General features: G+C 39.7%; 2 protein-coding genes and 1 pseudogene across 3 annotated transcripts in view; 2 read left to right on the forward strand and 1 right to left on the reverse strand.

The window, feature by feature from the left end:
• The window catches only part of LOC146489791 (E3 ubiquitin-protein ligase AMFR-like), a 28,765-nt gene that overhangs the window by 11,012 nt on the left and 947 nt on the right, over positions 1-16,806 (forward strand). The window contains exons 9-13 of the mRNA XM_085099707.1: positions 12,260-12,426; positions 13,140-13,246; positions 13,644-13,769; positions 14,274-14,340; positions 16,053-16,443. Coding sequence (XP_084955833.1) covers positions 12,260-12,426; positions 13,140-13,246; positions 13,644-13,769; positions 14,274-14,340; positions 16,053-16,443 — 858 coding nt within the window. The remainder of the gene's footprint in view (positions 1-12,259; positions 12,427-13,139; positions 13,247-13,643; positions 13,770-14,273; positions 14,341-16,052; positions 16,444-16,806) is intronic.
• On the forward strand, positions 592-4,569 carry LOC146489792 (bifunctional 3'-5' exonuclease/ATP-dependent helicase WRN-like). The gene is made up of 2 exons (XM_085098625.1): positions 592-1,293; positions 3,435-4,569. The coding sequence occupies exons 1-2, from the start codon at positions 761-763 to the stop codon at positions 4,567-4,569; spliced, it is 1,668 nt and encodes a 555-aa protein (XP_084954751.1). The 5' UTR covers positions 592-760.
• Positions 5,530-11,642, reverse strand: LOC146489793 (uncharacterized; annotated as a pseudogene). The gene is made up of 5 exons (XR_014859905.1): positions 11,412-11,642; positions 9,878-10,279; positions 8,090-8,947; positions 6,951-7,093; positions 5,530-6,422 (listed from the first exon to the last, which is right to left on the reverse strand). The product of XR_014859905.1 is annotated as an uncharacterized LOC146489793 (transcript).

Raw genomic sequence — 16,806 nt, forward strand, 5'->3', positions numbered from 1 at the left:
AAACCTGTAATTCTTTGTGAGTTGCATTGCGAGAAACACTTGAACATCACCAAGAAAGTCCATGGCGAAAACAATTATTTGAGATGTCCACCAGCTCGTCGCCTCGGTAAATCTACAGATTTTCCTCGAATTATAATTTCTCCGCCGTTAATGCTCGGATTTCCGCTGTCGAAACTGTCGAGTATTCCTTGAAAGTTCCTCTTTCGATTTACCGTTTCGAAAAGTTGTGTTTTCCTTCCGAAAACGCGAAATTAGCGTCTTGAATATTTAAGCCTGAAACGCGCGGCCCGCCATGATGGCTGAAATCAGATATTTTTCGGAAGACAAAAACCTTTTTGTGTCTAGACCCCCCTAAGACCTAAAAATATATGCGCAGTCGGTGGATTCTGATTGGTCAGTCTTTTCCAAAGACAATTAGAACAATAGAGGACAAAATTTCCCCTTCTAGGGGAGGGAGAAACCCTTGCGCGTTGCGTGCGAGAATTCGCAGCCGGTTTTGGGCGCCTCAGCCATTAATGGGTTAAACGAATTTTGCAAAGGCCAGTGTCAGTGTAATCAAACCTGTGTAGTCCCACTCATTTAGGCACAACCTCGTTCCCAGGGTCTCTCTTCTACCCGCCCCAGCGAGAGAGAGAGAGACCCTGGTTGAAGCTGATCACGTGACCTGGTGGAGCAATCAAACCGCAGGGAGGGTAGGTCCCTTACCAAATTTTGTCGACCCGACAATGTAATACTATCTAGGGGAGAGAGAAATATCGAAATGGCGCTCCAATTTCTGAGCTGTCTCCAAAGCGCGTTGCTTTCAACTAGGTTCGATAAAATCATTTTGAAAGTTAAACAAGTCACCTGTTTAGAAAACATTTATCTAAAAAGAGATTTGGTTGCTGTACTGCCAACAGGCTATGGCAAATCATTAGTGTTTCAAGTTTTGCCTCGTTTATTGAAGGAGAGAGACGCGAAGTCAACTGTTGACACCGTTGGACCGTCCGTTGTGTTAGTTGTGTCGCCCTTGAATGCTTTAATGTGGGACCAGATTTCAAAGTTAACAGTTAAGGGTATTCAGGCTGCAGTGTTAGGAGTTACTGCAATACGCGACGAGGAAGGAGAATCCAATTTTACGTCCCAGTGGGAAGGCACCCGAAATTTAATGATGGAGGGAGGGTATGAGATCGTGTTCTGCCACCCAGAGGCATTTTTGTCCTGTAAAGATGGCTTGGCAATCCTTCAAAGCAGCGTTTATAGATCAGCGGTCAAAGCTGTCGTTGTGGACGAGGCCCATTGCATTCTTGAATGGTGAGAAACTTTCAGAAATGTTTATAGATTCTTTTTAAGTTACCATAGCATAGCCAGCTATGCATGACTGTGATAACTTTTTTAATGATTAATACCTCTGTAAATACTTAAAAAAAACCGTGAAAAAATAAAGTTGGTTGATTTGAAGAGAAGAGGTACTTTCAGATCTTTACCACCTTGTTTTTCTCATATGGTTTCTTTAATTGTCATATTACCAAAATGGGAAAGAAATAAAATAAAACAATTATCCACCACTATTCACCCACACTGAGGTGGATAACTGTTTCAGTATATACCACAGAAGTGAATAGCAAATGTACACAGTAATATTATTTTCTTGCAAAACTGTGAGAAAAATACTTGCACAAGATGATCACTGAGCACTTCGCTGCTTTTGCTCCGAGGTGAATAGCAAAGCAAATCTGGAGGTTGAGTGGCCAATCAAAACATGCATAAATTAATTTTCACTTCTGTTGTGTATACTAATAGTAATAATAGCTCACAGTATTGATCCGAGATCTTACATCGTTTTCATGCCTACTTACCGGGCTTTTTTCCATTTTTGTATGACAACATAACAGCCCAGCAGGGTGCTCAGGTATATTATTTCTATTAATGGCAGGGAGTTGTCAATGAGCCCAAATTTGTAGACCACAAGCCCAAAGAAGTGTTGTCAGAATATTAAATGGAGAGTGCTAGCATATGCTTTTTCTTAACTCCTATAAAAGTCCTGCCAAAATTTTTTCACCCCAAAAAATTCCACCAGATAATTTCTAAACTCAAAAAGTTCAAAATTGAACATCTCAAACACAAAGAAAAGTTTTTTCACCTCCCGTCACTATTGTATTCAACGTGTACCTGAGTATCCCCCCCCCCCCCCCCCAACAGCTTTACAATTGAACCTCTGCTAACATGGGGCCAACCTCGTTCTCAAGGTTTCTTTGTCTTCCTCCCTCCCTCGGGCACCGCTCCTTAGTGCTCAGTTGTGGTCCCAGTCACATACCTGCAACATTACATTTTGAACCTGCCACGAGCAGACAACTGTTGTTCAGACAAATATTGCAATTTGGTGTATCTTGTATTAGCCAAGTGCAGTTGATATCTTGATATAATCTTTAAACCATTAGAGGATCAAAAAACTATTTGAGAAGTTTTTGTTTTTAATATCTCAGTTGATTTGCATACAGTATAAAAGAAGGGGAGACTTTTTTGCGGCTAAAATTGGTAATTCGTCAGCTGATTAGTCACTTTTTTTACATCAGTATCTAGTTACTGGTACTGTAAATACTCGAATAAGTAACCAGGACTCTTAATTAGCATTTAAGGTGGAGGATAGGGGAGTGCATTTATTTAAAAAAAAAAAAAGGAAGCTAGATTAAAATGACTCTTATTTGAAGGAAGGATGTTTACTTGAATACTTAGATAGGTCTCTTTACAATACACTTACATGCAACTGTGATATCAGGGTTGGAATTTAGTACCCATACACTAATGCCAGTTTGTACTCTGTTGGGCATGCAAGTACAAATCATGGATAACTTGAGTGTATTCATAAACTTACTCTGTCACTCACCGGGATGGCAAGTGCTTCCACATTAAAGTTTCTAATCCTGTAATATACAACCACAGGTAGCCCAAGCTCGAAATATGAGCGCTAGTTACGCAACGGTTGAAAAATATAAAAATTTGTATGGGAGAAAAACGGTTTATTTTAGAGGTTAAAAATATGAACGAATTTTTTTAATAAAAATCACCCATTTTACTTCTCTTGTGTATTTCTTGCCTCCTATGTGGTTTTTAGGGCGATTTAGCGCGATTCCAGTGAGTTTCAGTTCCATCGCTCTCTCTCTATATATAAGGATATATAGAGAGAGAGCGATGGAACTGAAACTCACTGGAATCGCGCTAAAAACCACATAGGAGGCAAGAAATACAAGAGAGAAGTAAAATGGGTGATTTTTATTTAAAAATTTGTTCATATTTTTAGCCTCTAAAATAAACCGTTTTTCTCCCATACAAATCCTTATATTTTTCAACCGTTGTGTAACTAGCGCTCATATTTCAAGCTTGGGCTACCTGTGATACAACAGGTTACTTTAGGTCTGATTATAATACATTTTATATCTGTATCTTTAATACAGGGGCGAAGACTTCAGACCAGACTATGGCAAATTAGGTATTTTGGCAGCGCTATTTCCCAATGCCCCTGTCACTGCTCTAACTGCAACGGCAACACAAAGCGACAGGGAAGTCATTGCGAGCACTTTGCACCTTAAGAAGCCTAGGCTGGTTGTTGGGAATCTTGATAGGGCAAACATTTTTTTTGCCAAAATATTTAGAGAAGATGACATTTCCGCCAGTATTCTTCAGCCTATTGCTGAATCTCTTTTGGAGGAGGGAACCAAGTTCCCATTGACTATACTGTACATGCCCCTACTATGGTGTGCCAAGGCATATAAATTATTTGAAGGAATTTTAAAAGAAAAGCAGTATGTTCCAGAAGGATGCCCATCCATCCCAGAAAACCGTTTGTTTGGTCAGTTTCATTCCCCCCAAACTGACCAAATGAAAGAAGCAATTTTAACCCAACTTTGCCAGCCTGATAGCAAATGCGGAGTTGTTTTTGCTACGATGGCCATGGGAATGGGTGTTGACATTCCATGTGTAAGAGAGGTTATTCATATTGGTCCACCCCGATCAGTACGAGAATATTATCAGGAGGCCGGTCGAGCAGGGAGAGACGGCCAACAGTCCAGGGCCACTCTCTATTATAACAACAGGGATATAGCTGCGAACAAACCCGGGATGACAGATAATATTCGATCATATTGTAAGAGTACTGGAAAGTGTTTGAGGAAACAACTGCTGTATTTTTTAGATGCTCCACCTCCAGTGCCTTACAATATTCTTCATACTTGTTGTGACGTTTGCAAGTCCCACTGTTCTTGCACTGATTGTAAACATGACACTGTTGATTCTGAAACGGCTCAGAATACAGCTGCAGAAGCTACCACAGCAGAGGTTACCACGGCAGAAGCTACTGTTTGCCACGACTCTGTATCTAATACAATTGTGGCCAAGCTACAAGCATACTTGGCATCACTTAAAAGTGATAGAAAAAGTCGCCAACTACGATCAGGAACTTGTTCTATCACCACAGATGTGTTGCGAGACATTGTTTATAAAAGAAATGACATTTCCTCAGTGTCATATCTGATGGATAATTTTCCAATATTTTCAAAGTCAGTTGCTGAGGGAATTTTTAGAATCCTTTGACAGTGAGCAAAAGTTAGTTCCTGTTGGGAGGAGTTATGAGTTTGACAGCACCTGGGTATTGGACCTGTAAACCCCAGTCAAGATTTCATGATCATATTAGGGGTGGGGTAGGTCTCCTCAGAGCAGATAGGCCAAAAAAGAAAGCCCAGTTTGAAAAGGATTAAAGGCAAAGTAAAGCATACGTAGGTTACAGAGCTGTCAGTAGCTTGTGGCTAAGAGCAGTCTAAAGTTTAAAATACAGTATACTTTAAGGAGATAACGAAAAACAATAAGTCAATGAAATTAAAATTGGTAGTGATGAATTCATGTTACCAAATATAGTACTGCAATGGTATAATCAACCAGTGACACCAATTTTGAAGCTTATATCATGTAAGATTCCTCACTGACCTCGACTTTTAGGTTCCACTGACTTTGATGTATTATACCATGGCAACTTATAAATGATGTATCAAAATTATTTCTCCTTCACTGGTTTCATAACCCTTTGAGTATACGGTAATTTTAAAGAAGAGGAACTGTAACTTACACTACATGTAGAAACTTATCTCAATCAGAAAATTACTCTGAAACTGTATAACGTGTTTTCCCAATTAAATGCAAGGGCCAGAAAAAATGCTCCTGATGTTTAATCGAGCTTTGAGGTCCAGCGTTAAATAAATGCAGACTTATGGTGGGGGCTACAAACAGACAAATCTGCAACTCAGAAATGAAAGTGACATTTTGGCCTCGTATATATATACTTTGTTAACATTTTTTAACATTCTTTTATATTTCAGTGGACTTATACCTGAACAGCAAAATTGTGCTTGTCAAAATTAATGTCACATGCCAGCCCCCAAAACGCTAATGCTCATTGGGCCCTCAGCATTTAATCAAGAAAATACAGTATGCAAACTAGCTGATTTGAATATGCCCCTAATTTAGAGGTTAATCGTTTTCACTTACAAAATAACATAACAAATTTACCAATTACTCATATTATGCATGTGACCTCTTATCCAGGCATGTAGCTCAGCAAAGTCTACCTTTTCAAGGGGATGAGCATGTTGCTGAGGAAATGAAGGATGACATCTTCCTGGGGTGTTCTTGAAAGGACGCAATTTTCTGAGATCCTGGCTGATTAATTGTTCATCTCTTTCTGAGCTCTTGTGCGTATGTGTGCTTGATTGAGAAGCAACCATGCTTATCTCATCAAAGTTTTGTACAATGCACCTCTTTCCCCCTGATGCCTTTGTTGATCTTTCCACAGCTTTCAGCTGGTCTTGTTAGGACCCATTGTTTTGATTCCTGTTTTGTGGTCATTATTTCGGTTTTCTTGCATCAGGTCAGCCTCAACATTTTTAGCTTCTCCACCTTTCCGATTCACTGTCTGGGTCCAAATGGCTTGGTGAGCTTCTCGCTCAGACAAAAGGACATCATTTTGTGCCACATTAACCAGCATCTCAATGGCATATGCATTGTAAGAACTTTCCGTCTTAAAGTAGAGAAGAAAGTCTTTATGAATTTGGGCCATTCGCTGGCCATCACCTTCTCGTACAGCATCACGATAATCTTCCAGTACAAAAAAGTACTGAAGGATGTTTCGGCTGTAATACTTCAGGTTATCAACAGGCCTAGCATCTCCTGTAGTAGATGACTGCTGGTTGTTTTCGGGTTCACGCTCATCATCATCATCATCATCGTCGTCACCAATAACAAATTTGTCAATAAATTTGTCTAGGGTATCCTCGTAGTACCTCTGCCTGTGCTCTTTGATAGACATAAATGCATAATTTGGGCGGTGTTTTTTTGGCGTGTCACAGATGGTGTCCATGCCAAAGAACTCCATAGCTGCCTCTATGGTATAACACCTTAAAATACAAATAATAGTTATTTATAATTACATGTGTATTGACTAATATTTGGTAGACATATTATATTTTTGTGGTTGTGTTACAAGTTTTTGTCTTGTGATTCAGTCTCGCACCTCATAGTGTAAAATGTTGGTCAGGGCCGGGATGAAAAAAAAAACATTCTAGTCAATATGCAGTTCCAGAAAATATCCATACTCCTCCCATGGAAGGTTTTTGTTTTGCACACCCCCTTCCTGCCAGGAAATTTCAGTTTAGCTTCATATACTTTGCTACTATCATTTTGGCCTTTAAGACCCCCTCCCCCTAGGAATTTCCACTGACCTTCCATGGGGTGGGTATGGATTTTTTCTGGAACTTCACAATATTTTTTTTTCCATAAACCATGGTTTAAAGTTGAAAACCTAATGTGGATTAATTTTTCTGGTTAATTTAGACAGGTACTGGAACTAGGGATTCAAAATAAGTCATACACGCCCAACTGATTGGGCAAATAAACTAAAAATTTTAATTACTGAAATTATCTACCTGCCAATGCTCTCAAAAAACTGCTCGCGTCCCTCATAGTGCTTAACATCAAGAGACACATTTTTCCTCTTCAGTTTTTCTCTGAAATACTTGAGAGTGCCTTCCTCCCTGGTAGATTCTTTATATAAATCCTTAAAGGCAAGCTTGAAATTGAAAGAGGAAATGAGCATTAAATTTCAATCCTCTGTTCTAGAAGACCGCAGTCAAATACAATAGTAATATGTTCAGTGTTGGGACAAGGAAAAACTGGCTGTTAACCAGGGTGTCTATTCAGCTTTTTAGGTGTATTAGACCTTCAATTATTAATTTGGTTAATTAGTTTAAACTGCATAATAATATGTTCAAGTTAATCCCAGTAGTGCTTGCAGATCAAAATTATTTAAGACAATGATCATGATTTATACAGTTGTTATGCATGGTAGCTTAATTATTAGTTTTAGGTTATTCAAAACATAGGTTTTACAATGAACAGTCCATTTTACAGCTATGTGCTTAGAAACCTGGTCTCTGAATGAAAGTGAAGCTGGAGTTGACCTTGCTTTGATACATTGCTTTGATACAAACCCTCCTGCTTTGCAAATGCATGTGAACAACATTATTTACATCTGGAAATTAAGCAGGAGGCCATAGCATTAAGCCAGGTTTGTTAATCAGAGCAAGGTCAACTCTAGCCTCACTTCCACTCAAAGACCAGATCATAAAGGACTAGCTTCCTGCAGTATAGTCGTATCAGTTGTACAGGCAGTATCATTCGTGTAAAAAAAATTTTCATAACTGCTATATGAAGACACTTGTACTACAGCCCAATACGACAGATAAGACCATTATATATGAGCATCCGCCTGTCGTACGAGTGTCTCCATATAGTTGTCATTAAAAAATTTTCATATGACTTATATGACCCGTAAGACTGATACAACTATTTGGAAACTAGCCCTAGGCACACAACTGTAAAATGGGCTATTGATCTCAAAGAATATCCATCCCCAGTGTTCCCCAACCATATAATTTTCATTTTAATCAGAGAGAGACCGAGTTTCAAGGAGGGAGCTGAAAAGCTGTCAATTGTCTTCATCCAAACTTTCAAAAATTTGTGAGCTAAACCATGTCCTTCCCCCAGGTCTGTAGTCCCTTTATACCTTAAGGAAGCTGCTCTTTGTATGCCAGGCAGCACAGCGAAATGGATACAGATGGTCCAACCTATCCCTGCTAGTGTGGGAACCAGCGCGAAGGTCTTTGGCCCCAGCAAATCTGACTCTGGTCAGCTGATCACCAATGCAAGGGACTTTCACACCACAAAGTGGGTCCACAGGATCTTGTCTCGGAGGTGCATGGGAAGCAGGCTGATCAGGCCGTGATGGACCGTGTATTTCTGGTCTGGCATGTGGTGGATGTGGTACAGCATCTATGTCTGTTGCAGGAACATCAGAAGCCTTTGTATGGATATCTTGAATCCACTCTTCAAAAGTATCCATTACTTCCACGCATTCAGCATACCTCTTCTCATCTTTCATCAATACTGGCATTGTAATCACTTCTGATTTTTGTTTCATTTCCTCACTATATTGATGAGGGATGTGCTTTGGCACCAAATCAGCTAAGAAACTGAGGGCTGGAAACACTTTCACAACTATGCGTCCTGCATAAATGCGATAGCGACAGGCAATATGGCTCAACTCATCATCAGAGAGAAGGAAGATGCCTGGGTCAACCGCTTTGATGTCTTGCTTTGGGCCACAGTCAGGGAGATGGTCTGACGGCACTCGGTCAAAAACCAAAGTACTTGACACAGCATGTTCACTGACATTCTGGTGATCTTCACGCATGTCATGAGCCCTTACCTCCCAGTCAATATTGTCTAATACTATAGAGAACCTTTTCCCTTGCCTTGTTAGCTCTATTGCTCGGTCAAGGAAGTGACGTCCGATTTCATCTAGCAATCCATACTTCTTGGAAGGGTCTAGGGAAAATCCATACCTTTGAAATCTTTTCATAGCCTGAAAAAAATGAAATGTGAAAAAAATTGAAATTGCAACAGAACATGATATACAGCTTTCTTCAATCAATCAATCCAATCGATCAATCAATAGCCCACTTTGAAAAAGAGTGATGGCCTGGGTCGAGAGTAACTGCCCAAGTGATTGTGGGATTGTTTGGGGGGACGATGGCTATTGTTATCGTCCCCCCAAACAATCCCACAATCGCTTGGGCAGCTACTCTCGACCCAGGCCGTCACTCTTTTTCAAAGTGGGCTATCAGTCCACCAAATTATTGATTTACTCATGCTGTTCTTACAAGTTGAGAATGTTTTGCTCCAAAATATATCCATACTCCCCCCACAGAGGGTTTTTTGGTTTGTACCCCCACCCCCTCTCAATAATCCAGTTTAACTTCATAATTTACTTTTTATTAACAATTTTGGCCTTTAAGGCCCCCCTTCCCCTCGAAATTTCCAATGACCCTCCTTGGGGTGGGTATGGATATTTTCCGGAACCACACAATGTTTCCAGTAAGGGAATAATATGTTATGTTATCTGATTCTTTTTTAAAATACAATTCAAAACTCTGAGAGCTGATCTTACAACAAAAGGGACCATCGTCCTTCATTATGTCCATAGTTTTAAATGTTTCTTATTCAACAACTATATATATGGAGACTCTTAAGGCAGCCAACTCCCCACCCCCACCCCTCCCCACCCAACTTCCATACTGCCATACTTATAACTTGGACCTAAAGCATGTGGTCATTTCAACTTAAAATCACAATAGCCCAACAACTCCCACCCACCCACCCCCCTCCCTGCCCCACCCAAAAGGGACCACCATACTTATAACTTGGTCCTAAACAATGGTCACTTCAAAAATATTACAATAGAGTCAAACGTGTTAAGAAAAATTACAAAAGCATCCTATAGCTGGGGACTTACCATTTTGGTGGCCCCACTGTCAGTAAGCAGAATTGTATTTAACCTCTGCAACCGTGACATTTCTGGGACTCTCAGAAACATTGGGATGGAGTACAAAAGACACACTGGTGCCATTTTCCGTCCCTCAGTGTCCATTCCATCAACCATTGTGATTAGGAACTGTGTCATTGTTGGACAGTTCTTGGACATTTCCACATAGATTTCTTTCCAAGATATCTCTGACAAGCCTTCATATCCACGCTTTCTGAGGGCGGAATTTTCTGATCTCCTACACATGTTAAACATTTCTTCATTTACAGTCCTAAGTACAACTTCTTTCATGACCATACTCCCCACAGGGTCTTTAGCTAACACTTCTATTTTCTCACGCACATCTCTTTCCATAGTAAGGGGTACATTTTCCTAAAGAAAGGGCAGAGAAAATGCAAAATATAAGTACAAAATGAACAAGGGTATTTAACCCACCATGCAAATTCTCACACATTTTTTCCCAATTTGAGGTTAATCCAATATATAAGCTTATCACATGTTTTTTTTTTAAATAATTTATGACATATCTATAAGTCAAGTATGTACAAATGTGCCTTAATCTATAACATTTTATTAGTAGAAAGTCTATTAATATGTTGACACTACAGCTGACACCTATGCAAAAAATTAAAAAAAAAGATTTCTTGAAAAGAAATAGTTATAATTGGGGGACGGCTTCTTTATTATGTTTCAGGGAGGGGGAGTGGTGTTTTTTTTTTTAACTACCTTCTTTTGAATGCTTATCCCCACTGAAAACAAGAAAACAAAAAATTACCCCACCCCACACCACCTGACCCCCTACACCTAACTTGTTTTCTATACTTGCCCCATCCCTCTCACTCCGAAGTTTTTTGCCACATTTACAGGAGTAAAAATTGCTACTTCAGCCGTAAAGAATCTGATTTACAGCACCCTGGCTTGCACTGCTAGAAGATTAAGACATAAACATAAAATGGATGGACGTTATCCCGTTCTATATTGTGTGTCTCCAAAGCGTTCCCCCCGGGGAGGAGGGGGGTTGTGTGGCATAAAATGGTCCCTAAGACTACGTTTGAAGCCCAGCAAACCTCAATAATTTCCATATCGTTTGTATGTCATATCCTATAAAAATTATATATCCCATTACAATACCTTTTTTATACGAAAATATGTTCTTATTTATTGAAAAATACAATGTGTTTTGAAGTCAGACAAAAAAGGTGTTTGCAGACGGGCGTTCACTGGACGTCGTCTACAAACACCTTTTTTGTTTGCAAAATGAAATACCCCGCTCGGGAATTACTATTGAAACTGTGGTGTTTTTCACATGAATGTGTAAGATTTCTGTATCCCCTCTCGGGAATGTCTAGTGAAATGACCAAGTTTTGACATGACTGTATCTACAAACACCTTTCTGCAAGTTTGCAAAATGCCCAGGTGCTGTTTCTGACATAACTGTGCAAGATATCTATCTCTCAAACAGTGGATAGAAATTACATTACTGCTGGATATGTTTAAAACTTACGTCTGGTTCTTGTGAGGCGGGAAAATCGAGCCCTCGGCGAGCGGTTGCAACCGTACATTCCTTCGCGCTGGCCTTGCAACTCTTGATGGTCACTGGTGCGGACGGTGACATTTCCAAAACTCGTTTAAATCTTTTTTCAGCAGAAGCTTGAAGAGAGGCTTGACTTTGTCTGATTATTTGCTGAAAGCTATTAAAATTTGTAAGTCGCCTCTCGCATGGCCTGCATAAGTGCGTTGGAAATGATTGCAGTTGATGAAGCGGGCCACCAAAAATTTCCTCCGCAGCGGAAAGCAAGAGAGAATTGTTCTTGTTGAAAATGTTTTTACAATAGTGGCGATCCACTACGGCTTCACAAAGCCTACAAGAACTTGTATTCTTAGGAACAACTTTTTTTGGAGTCGACATCGTGAGCTTTCAGGCTTCAGATCTTTCAGCCTTGAGAGCGAACACTTTCGAACAGCTGTAAATACTCGATGCAACAAACTCCTCTCGATCCCCGACATAGTATGTTTTGTCACAGTGACGATTAGTTACACAACTACCCCTCCCTAGTAGAATATTTTTGTTAGCACCCAGATTTTGGGTGCCACGTGATCAGCTTCAACCAGGGTCTCTCTCTCTCTCTCGCTGGGGCGGGTAGAAGAGAGACCCTGGGAACGAGGTTGATTTAGGCATTGAACAATACACGTCAGCACCTGACGTATGTATTAAAAATAGAACTACTTTTGGCACTCTGGCAATACTGTCTTTGGGAAGAATGGTTATGCATGTATACTCCTTTTATGCTAGTATCAATAATATTTTTTTTGTGCTCACTGAATGGAACTTTCTTGTGCTTTACATTGCAGCTCTTGTCTGAGGTCATGGTTAGAGAATGACACATCTTGCCCCACCTGCCGTCAGTCATTAGCCAGTGATCTGCAGCCAGAGCAGGAAGAGGAGAGACAGCCAAGAGGAATGGCGGCATTTATGATGGGGCGTGGCCTCAGAAGAAACCACTTTTTTCACTTTGATGGTAAGGGTCTGAGGTCGTCAAATTAGCTGTGCTTAAAATGTTTCTGACTTGGTTGGCTTATTGACCTAACAAATTGAACGGTAAACTTAAAGTGTCATTGTCACAAAGACTTTGCTGTATGTTCCCAAACATGCTTAAAATTTGACAAAGAACCCCTGCTTTAACATGAAATCACTCTAAGAGCACCAGAAGGAAAATATGAAATGATTTTTTATTATAAACTTAAATCTATTTTTAGCTATTTCTCTCAAATACACGTGAGGAACTTGAAAAAATTGGCCATTTGTTTCAAGCTGCAATCTATTTTCATCTTAGCTATCTGCAGACAAAAACGAAAGATATGTACTAGTTTCTGTGCACTAGAAGGGTTATTTTTAACAAATTGGAACCATTATTTTAGTAACATTTCCATCAATACAAATGTTTTTTCGTCATTCAAAATGATACTAAAAATAGGTAACACTGGGCCCCTGTACCCCTCGAAATTCTTCATTGACACCCTATCTGGGTTGTTGTTGTTGTTGTTGTTTTTGTTTGTTTGTTTGTTTTTTTTCATTATAGCCAATTTTGGCACTACTTGTTGGCTATCTATCATCTCATATTCAATGTGTGCTCTTGGAATAATTTTTGATTTCTAGTAGTTTTATTATTCTGGAAAAACAGCTTGTTTATGGAACACTGTTTAATATTGTTTTGTTGTCTGGTCTCTTTAGGTTCTCAAATAGCCAGTTGGTTTCCAAGCTTCTCAGTGGAGGTCATGCACACAAGGGTCGACAACTTGGTTGAGGGTCAACTTCCTGAAAGCCGCATTGAAGCTATGGTGAGACATGGCAATACATCAGTATTTTATCATCTTTACCACTCATGTGGTCATCGTGGACTGCTGTAGTTGTCTGTCTGGTTAATGCCTTATTTTGTAATGGAATGAAGTTGTTTTGTCTTTAACCCTTTAACCCCTTCTATCAAAGAAAAAATTCTCCTATCTTGTCCCCACATTTTCTCTTATAAAAGTACTGGGGTTGGGAGAAGTTATTAAGATATCAAGAAAATTCACCTTGGGTGATCAAATCCTTAATTCTCATGACCTCAGGGGTTAGATAAGCATTGATAAAACGAGGAAAAATTTAATGCTGATCATTGTTAGGGCTTTAAGACTTAATCCTTCATGTTTCTTAACCTATGATGCAAAATGCATTTTTTGTTTTGTGATGTTATAGGCACATCAAGTACAAGCCATGTTTCCTCACATGCCGTTCAACATCATCATGGATGATCTGAGACACACTCATTCCCTGGAGGTCACTACTGATAATATTCTGGAAGGAAACATTGCTGTTCCATCTGTAAGTAATTGTCTCCACTTAGTATTAATAGTGATTGAAAGTATGATTACAGTATCTCCCCCTATACAAACACCTCAGTTATGGGTGTTCAGCCTTCTCAAAATTAGGGCTGCCTCTAGATGATGATGATGATCAGCTACTCAGAGTTTAATAATGAATACAAGACAACAGGTAAAGTGGACGAATTTCTGAGAAGTATGGAATCTCGATTTTTCAAAACTCCCAATTCTTTGAAGCAAAAGTTGTCTCCCTTGGATTTGCTTTGGTCAGATTTTTACCCCCGATTTTTTGCGATTCAGTTCCCCTGGGACGTTTGAAGAATCGGTATTCCGCTGTACATACACAAAGTATGATCCGCTTCTTTATCTATACATGTATCTCCAAGTACACTGTAACTGAGTTAAGGGTGCAACCTTTAGCAATGCATTATGGCAATTTTACTTGAATCTTTTTTCCAGCTGTTGTTCAGTAACACCATGATGTTTTCCTGTTTTCTTTGTGAAGGTGTGGACCCCTCCTGAAGATCAATGGACACAAGAGGACTCAGAACTCCTGCAAATAGCACAACCAAGTATGAAAACACTGTTTCCTGAATGAATGAATGAATGAATGAATGAATGAATCAATAAATAAATAAATAAATAAATAAATAAATAAATAAATGACTTTATTTAAGTGTCAAAGTATCAAGCGTTTAAATCGTAAAATGAATAAATGTACAAACTGAACATCAATTTGTTAAAAACCTCAAGTTGTGGGAGGCAAACCAGTTGGCTATTTACAAAGCGCAGCCTTGGATTTGAAAACGGGGCTACCGTGAAACAAATCCAAGTGGTCAGAGCAGGACTTGAACCTGGGACTACTTGGCCACGCTGCCTCCTCCTTTTTGATTAACTGTGCACTTTGTACATGTACACTCTATGTACCCACAGTCCCACACAGAACCTTACAACCATCAAAGTTGAGGAAGTGTTTTTTAAGGTGCTTTTGGGGTAGTGGCCAAGTAATGCTTTGAAGGTTGATAATTAGAGAGGCACGAGATGCATTGATGCAGTGGTTAGCTTGCTTGCTTTCAATCAGAGTTTTGGCGATTCCAGCTTGGTTTGTCTCTGTGTTATCGTGTTGTTTCCTTAGATAAGAAACTTTGCTCCACATTATTGTCTCTCTTCACCCAGGTGTTTAAATGGGTGCCAGTGATATACTGCTGGGGATAACCCTGTGATTGACTAGCATCCCATCCAGGGGGGAGTAGCAATACAGTAGAACCCCGCTAACTCAAACTCTGAAGGGAAACGAAAATCTGTTCGAGTTAGCGGGGTTTCGAGTTATCGGGGTCGATTAAAATATTCAATTGTTTAGGTTAATAATTAAAAGTTTATTGATTTTCAGCACTTCGGTATACAATGTAGTGTAAATTACGGATATTAAACATATTTCAAGAAAAAATTTTTTAAACAACTGTAACCATAAACTGCAACGACTGTAAATGTAACTATACGTAACGTTCTTTCTGGTCCTTATTGTTCAGTGGTGATTGCATTTTAGAACCAGAAAAAGAAAGCAGCGTCTGCTGTCGTTGGGAGCTCTTGAAGTTTCGTTCTGCCAATGCCTCAATTTTTTGTACATGGCTTCTGTTTTCCTCTACTCCCTCGTTCACGAACAGACTGTATGAAGTCAGCACATAAATTTCGGATCTGACTTCGCTTGTCGTAGGTCTCTTGGGGCATTCTTCTAGGACCTCAACTTCATCTGTTTCTTCGTCCTCTTCCATTGCCTCCTGATCACATGTAACTGTCAATTACGTGATCTGTTCGTTTGACTAATTAAAATCAAATTTCTCCAGTCTTTGTTCTAGTGTTAGAGTTCGATCACGCAATAAGAAAAGCTAATGGGATATGTTAATTGGCCTTCCTGTCGAGTTATAAGAACCAGAAATTCGAGTTATCGGGGTAAACTTTGGTCAAGGGAAGCGAAAATCTGTTCGAATTAGCGAGGTTTTCGAGTTATCGGGGTTCGAGTTATCCGGGTAAAAATGACTGAAAAGTTAGTTCAAATCCATGGGAATTGAGACTCTGTTCGAGTTAGCGGGGTTGTTCGAGTTATAGGGGTTTGAGTTAGCGGCTGTACTCCTATTTGTGTCAAGCTATAGAAATCGGGTAGACCCGTGACTGTATGGTTCACTTACATAAGTTGGCCCGAACTGCTACTTCCCTTTGTGATTGAGACAGGCACATCTTCTTTTGACTTTACATAAAATTCATTGATTGTAACACATCTTTCCAGATTCAGTGGCCTCGTCAGATTCCTCAGAGGAAACTGAAAGCTTGCCAGCTGGGGTAGAACCTGAACGAACAGCTAGTTCAGCAACAGAAGAGACAACTGACGAAGAGCAGCTACCAGTGTTAGAAGAAAAACCAGAATGCTCTGTGTCAGAGGACTCAAAGATACAAGAAGAAAGCCCACCATCCCAGGAAAACACGACAGCAGGAGGAGACATACACAGAAGTGCTTCATCATCTTTACTGGAGTTTTGCTCTCGGCCTTCTGTTAGACAGTCCGCGGGAAGCATCCCCAGGAGTGCCTCATCGTCTTCTCTGGAATTCTCGTCGCAGCCCTTCGTTAGACAGTCCATGTTGTTAAAGAGAAAAGAGGCTATGTTACAGCAAGCCAGAAGGTAAGTGTATCGATAGAATCATTAGCATTTGCTTTGAGTAAATTTTTTTTTTTCGGGACAAAGAATGGTTCATTTGACTCAAGTCAAATTTCTCAGAGATAAGGATTATGGTTTTTTCACTTGGTTTGATGAAATTCAAAAAGCATTTCCGAGTTGCTGTCAACTTCAGTGTGAAATCCCTTCCCTTTTAATAATGCCGGACTGTCCCGTAGAAGTATTTAATAAATAGCAGTTATTTATGAACAGTTTCAAACGTTCTAGTGATGGACAAGCTCGTGGAAAAAAATTAAAGTTTTGTTTATCTGAAGAGTAATATTTCTTGTGTGAGTCTAAGAGGTTTGAATGCTTTGATTCATGACTCTG

Source organism: Pavona decussata, unplaced genomic scaffold (assembly GCF_977016875.1).
Source record: "Pavona decussata unplaced genomic scaffold, jaPavDecu1.1 SCAFFOLD_3, whole genome shotgun sequence".
Taxonomy (NCBI): Eukaryota; Metazoa; Cnidaria; class Anthozoa; order Scleractinia; family Agariciidae; genus Pavona; species Pavona decussata.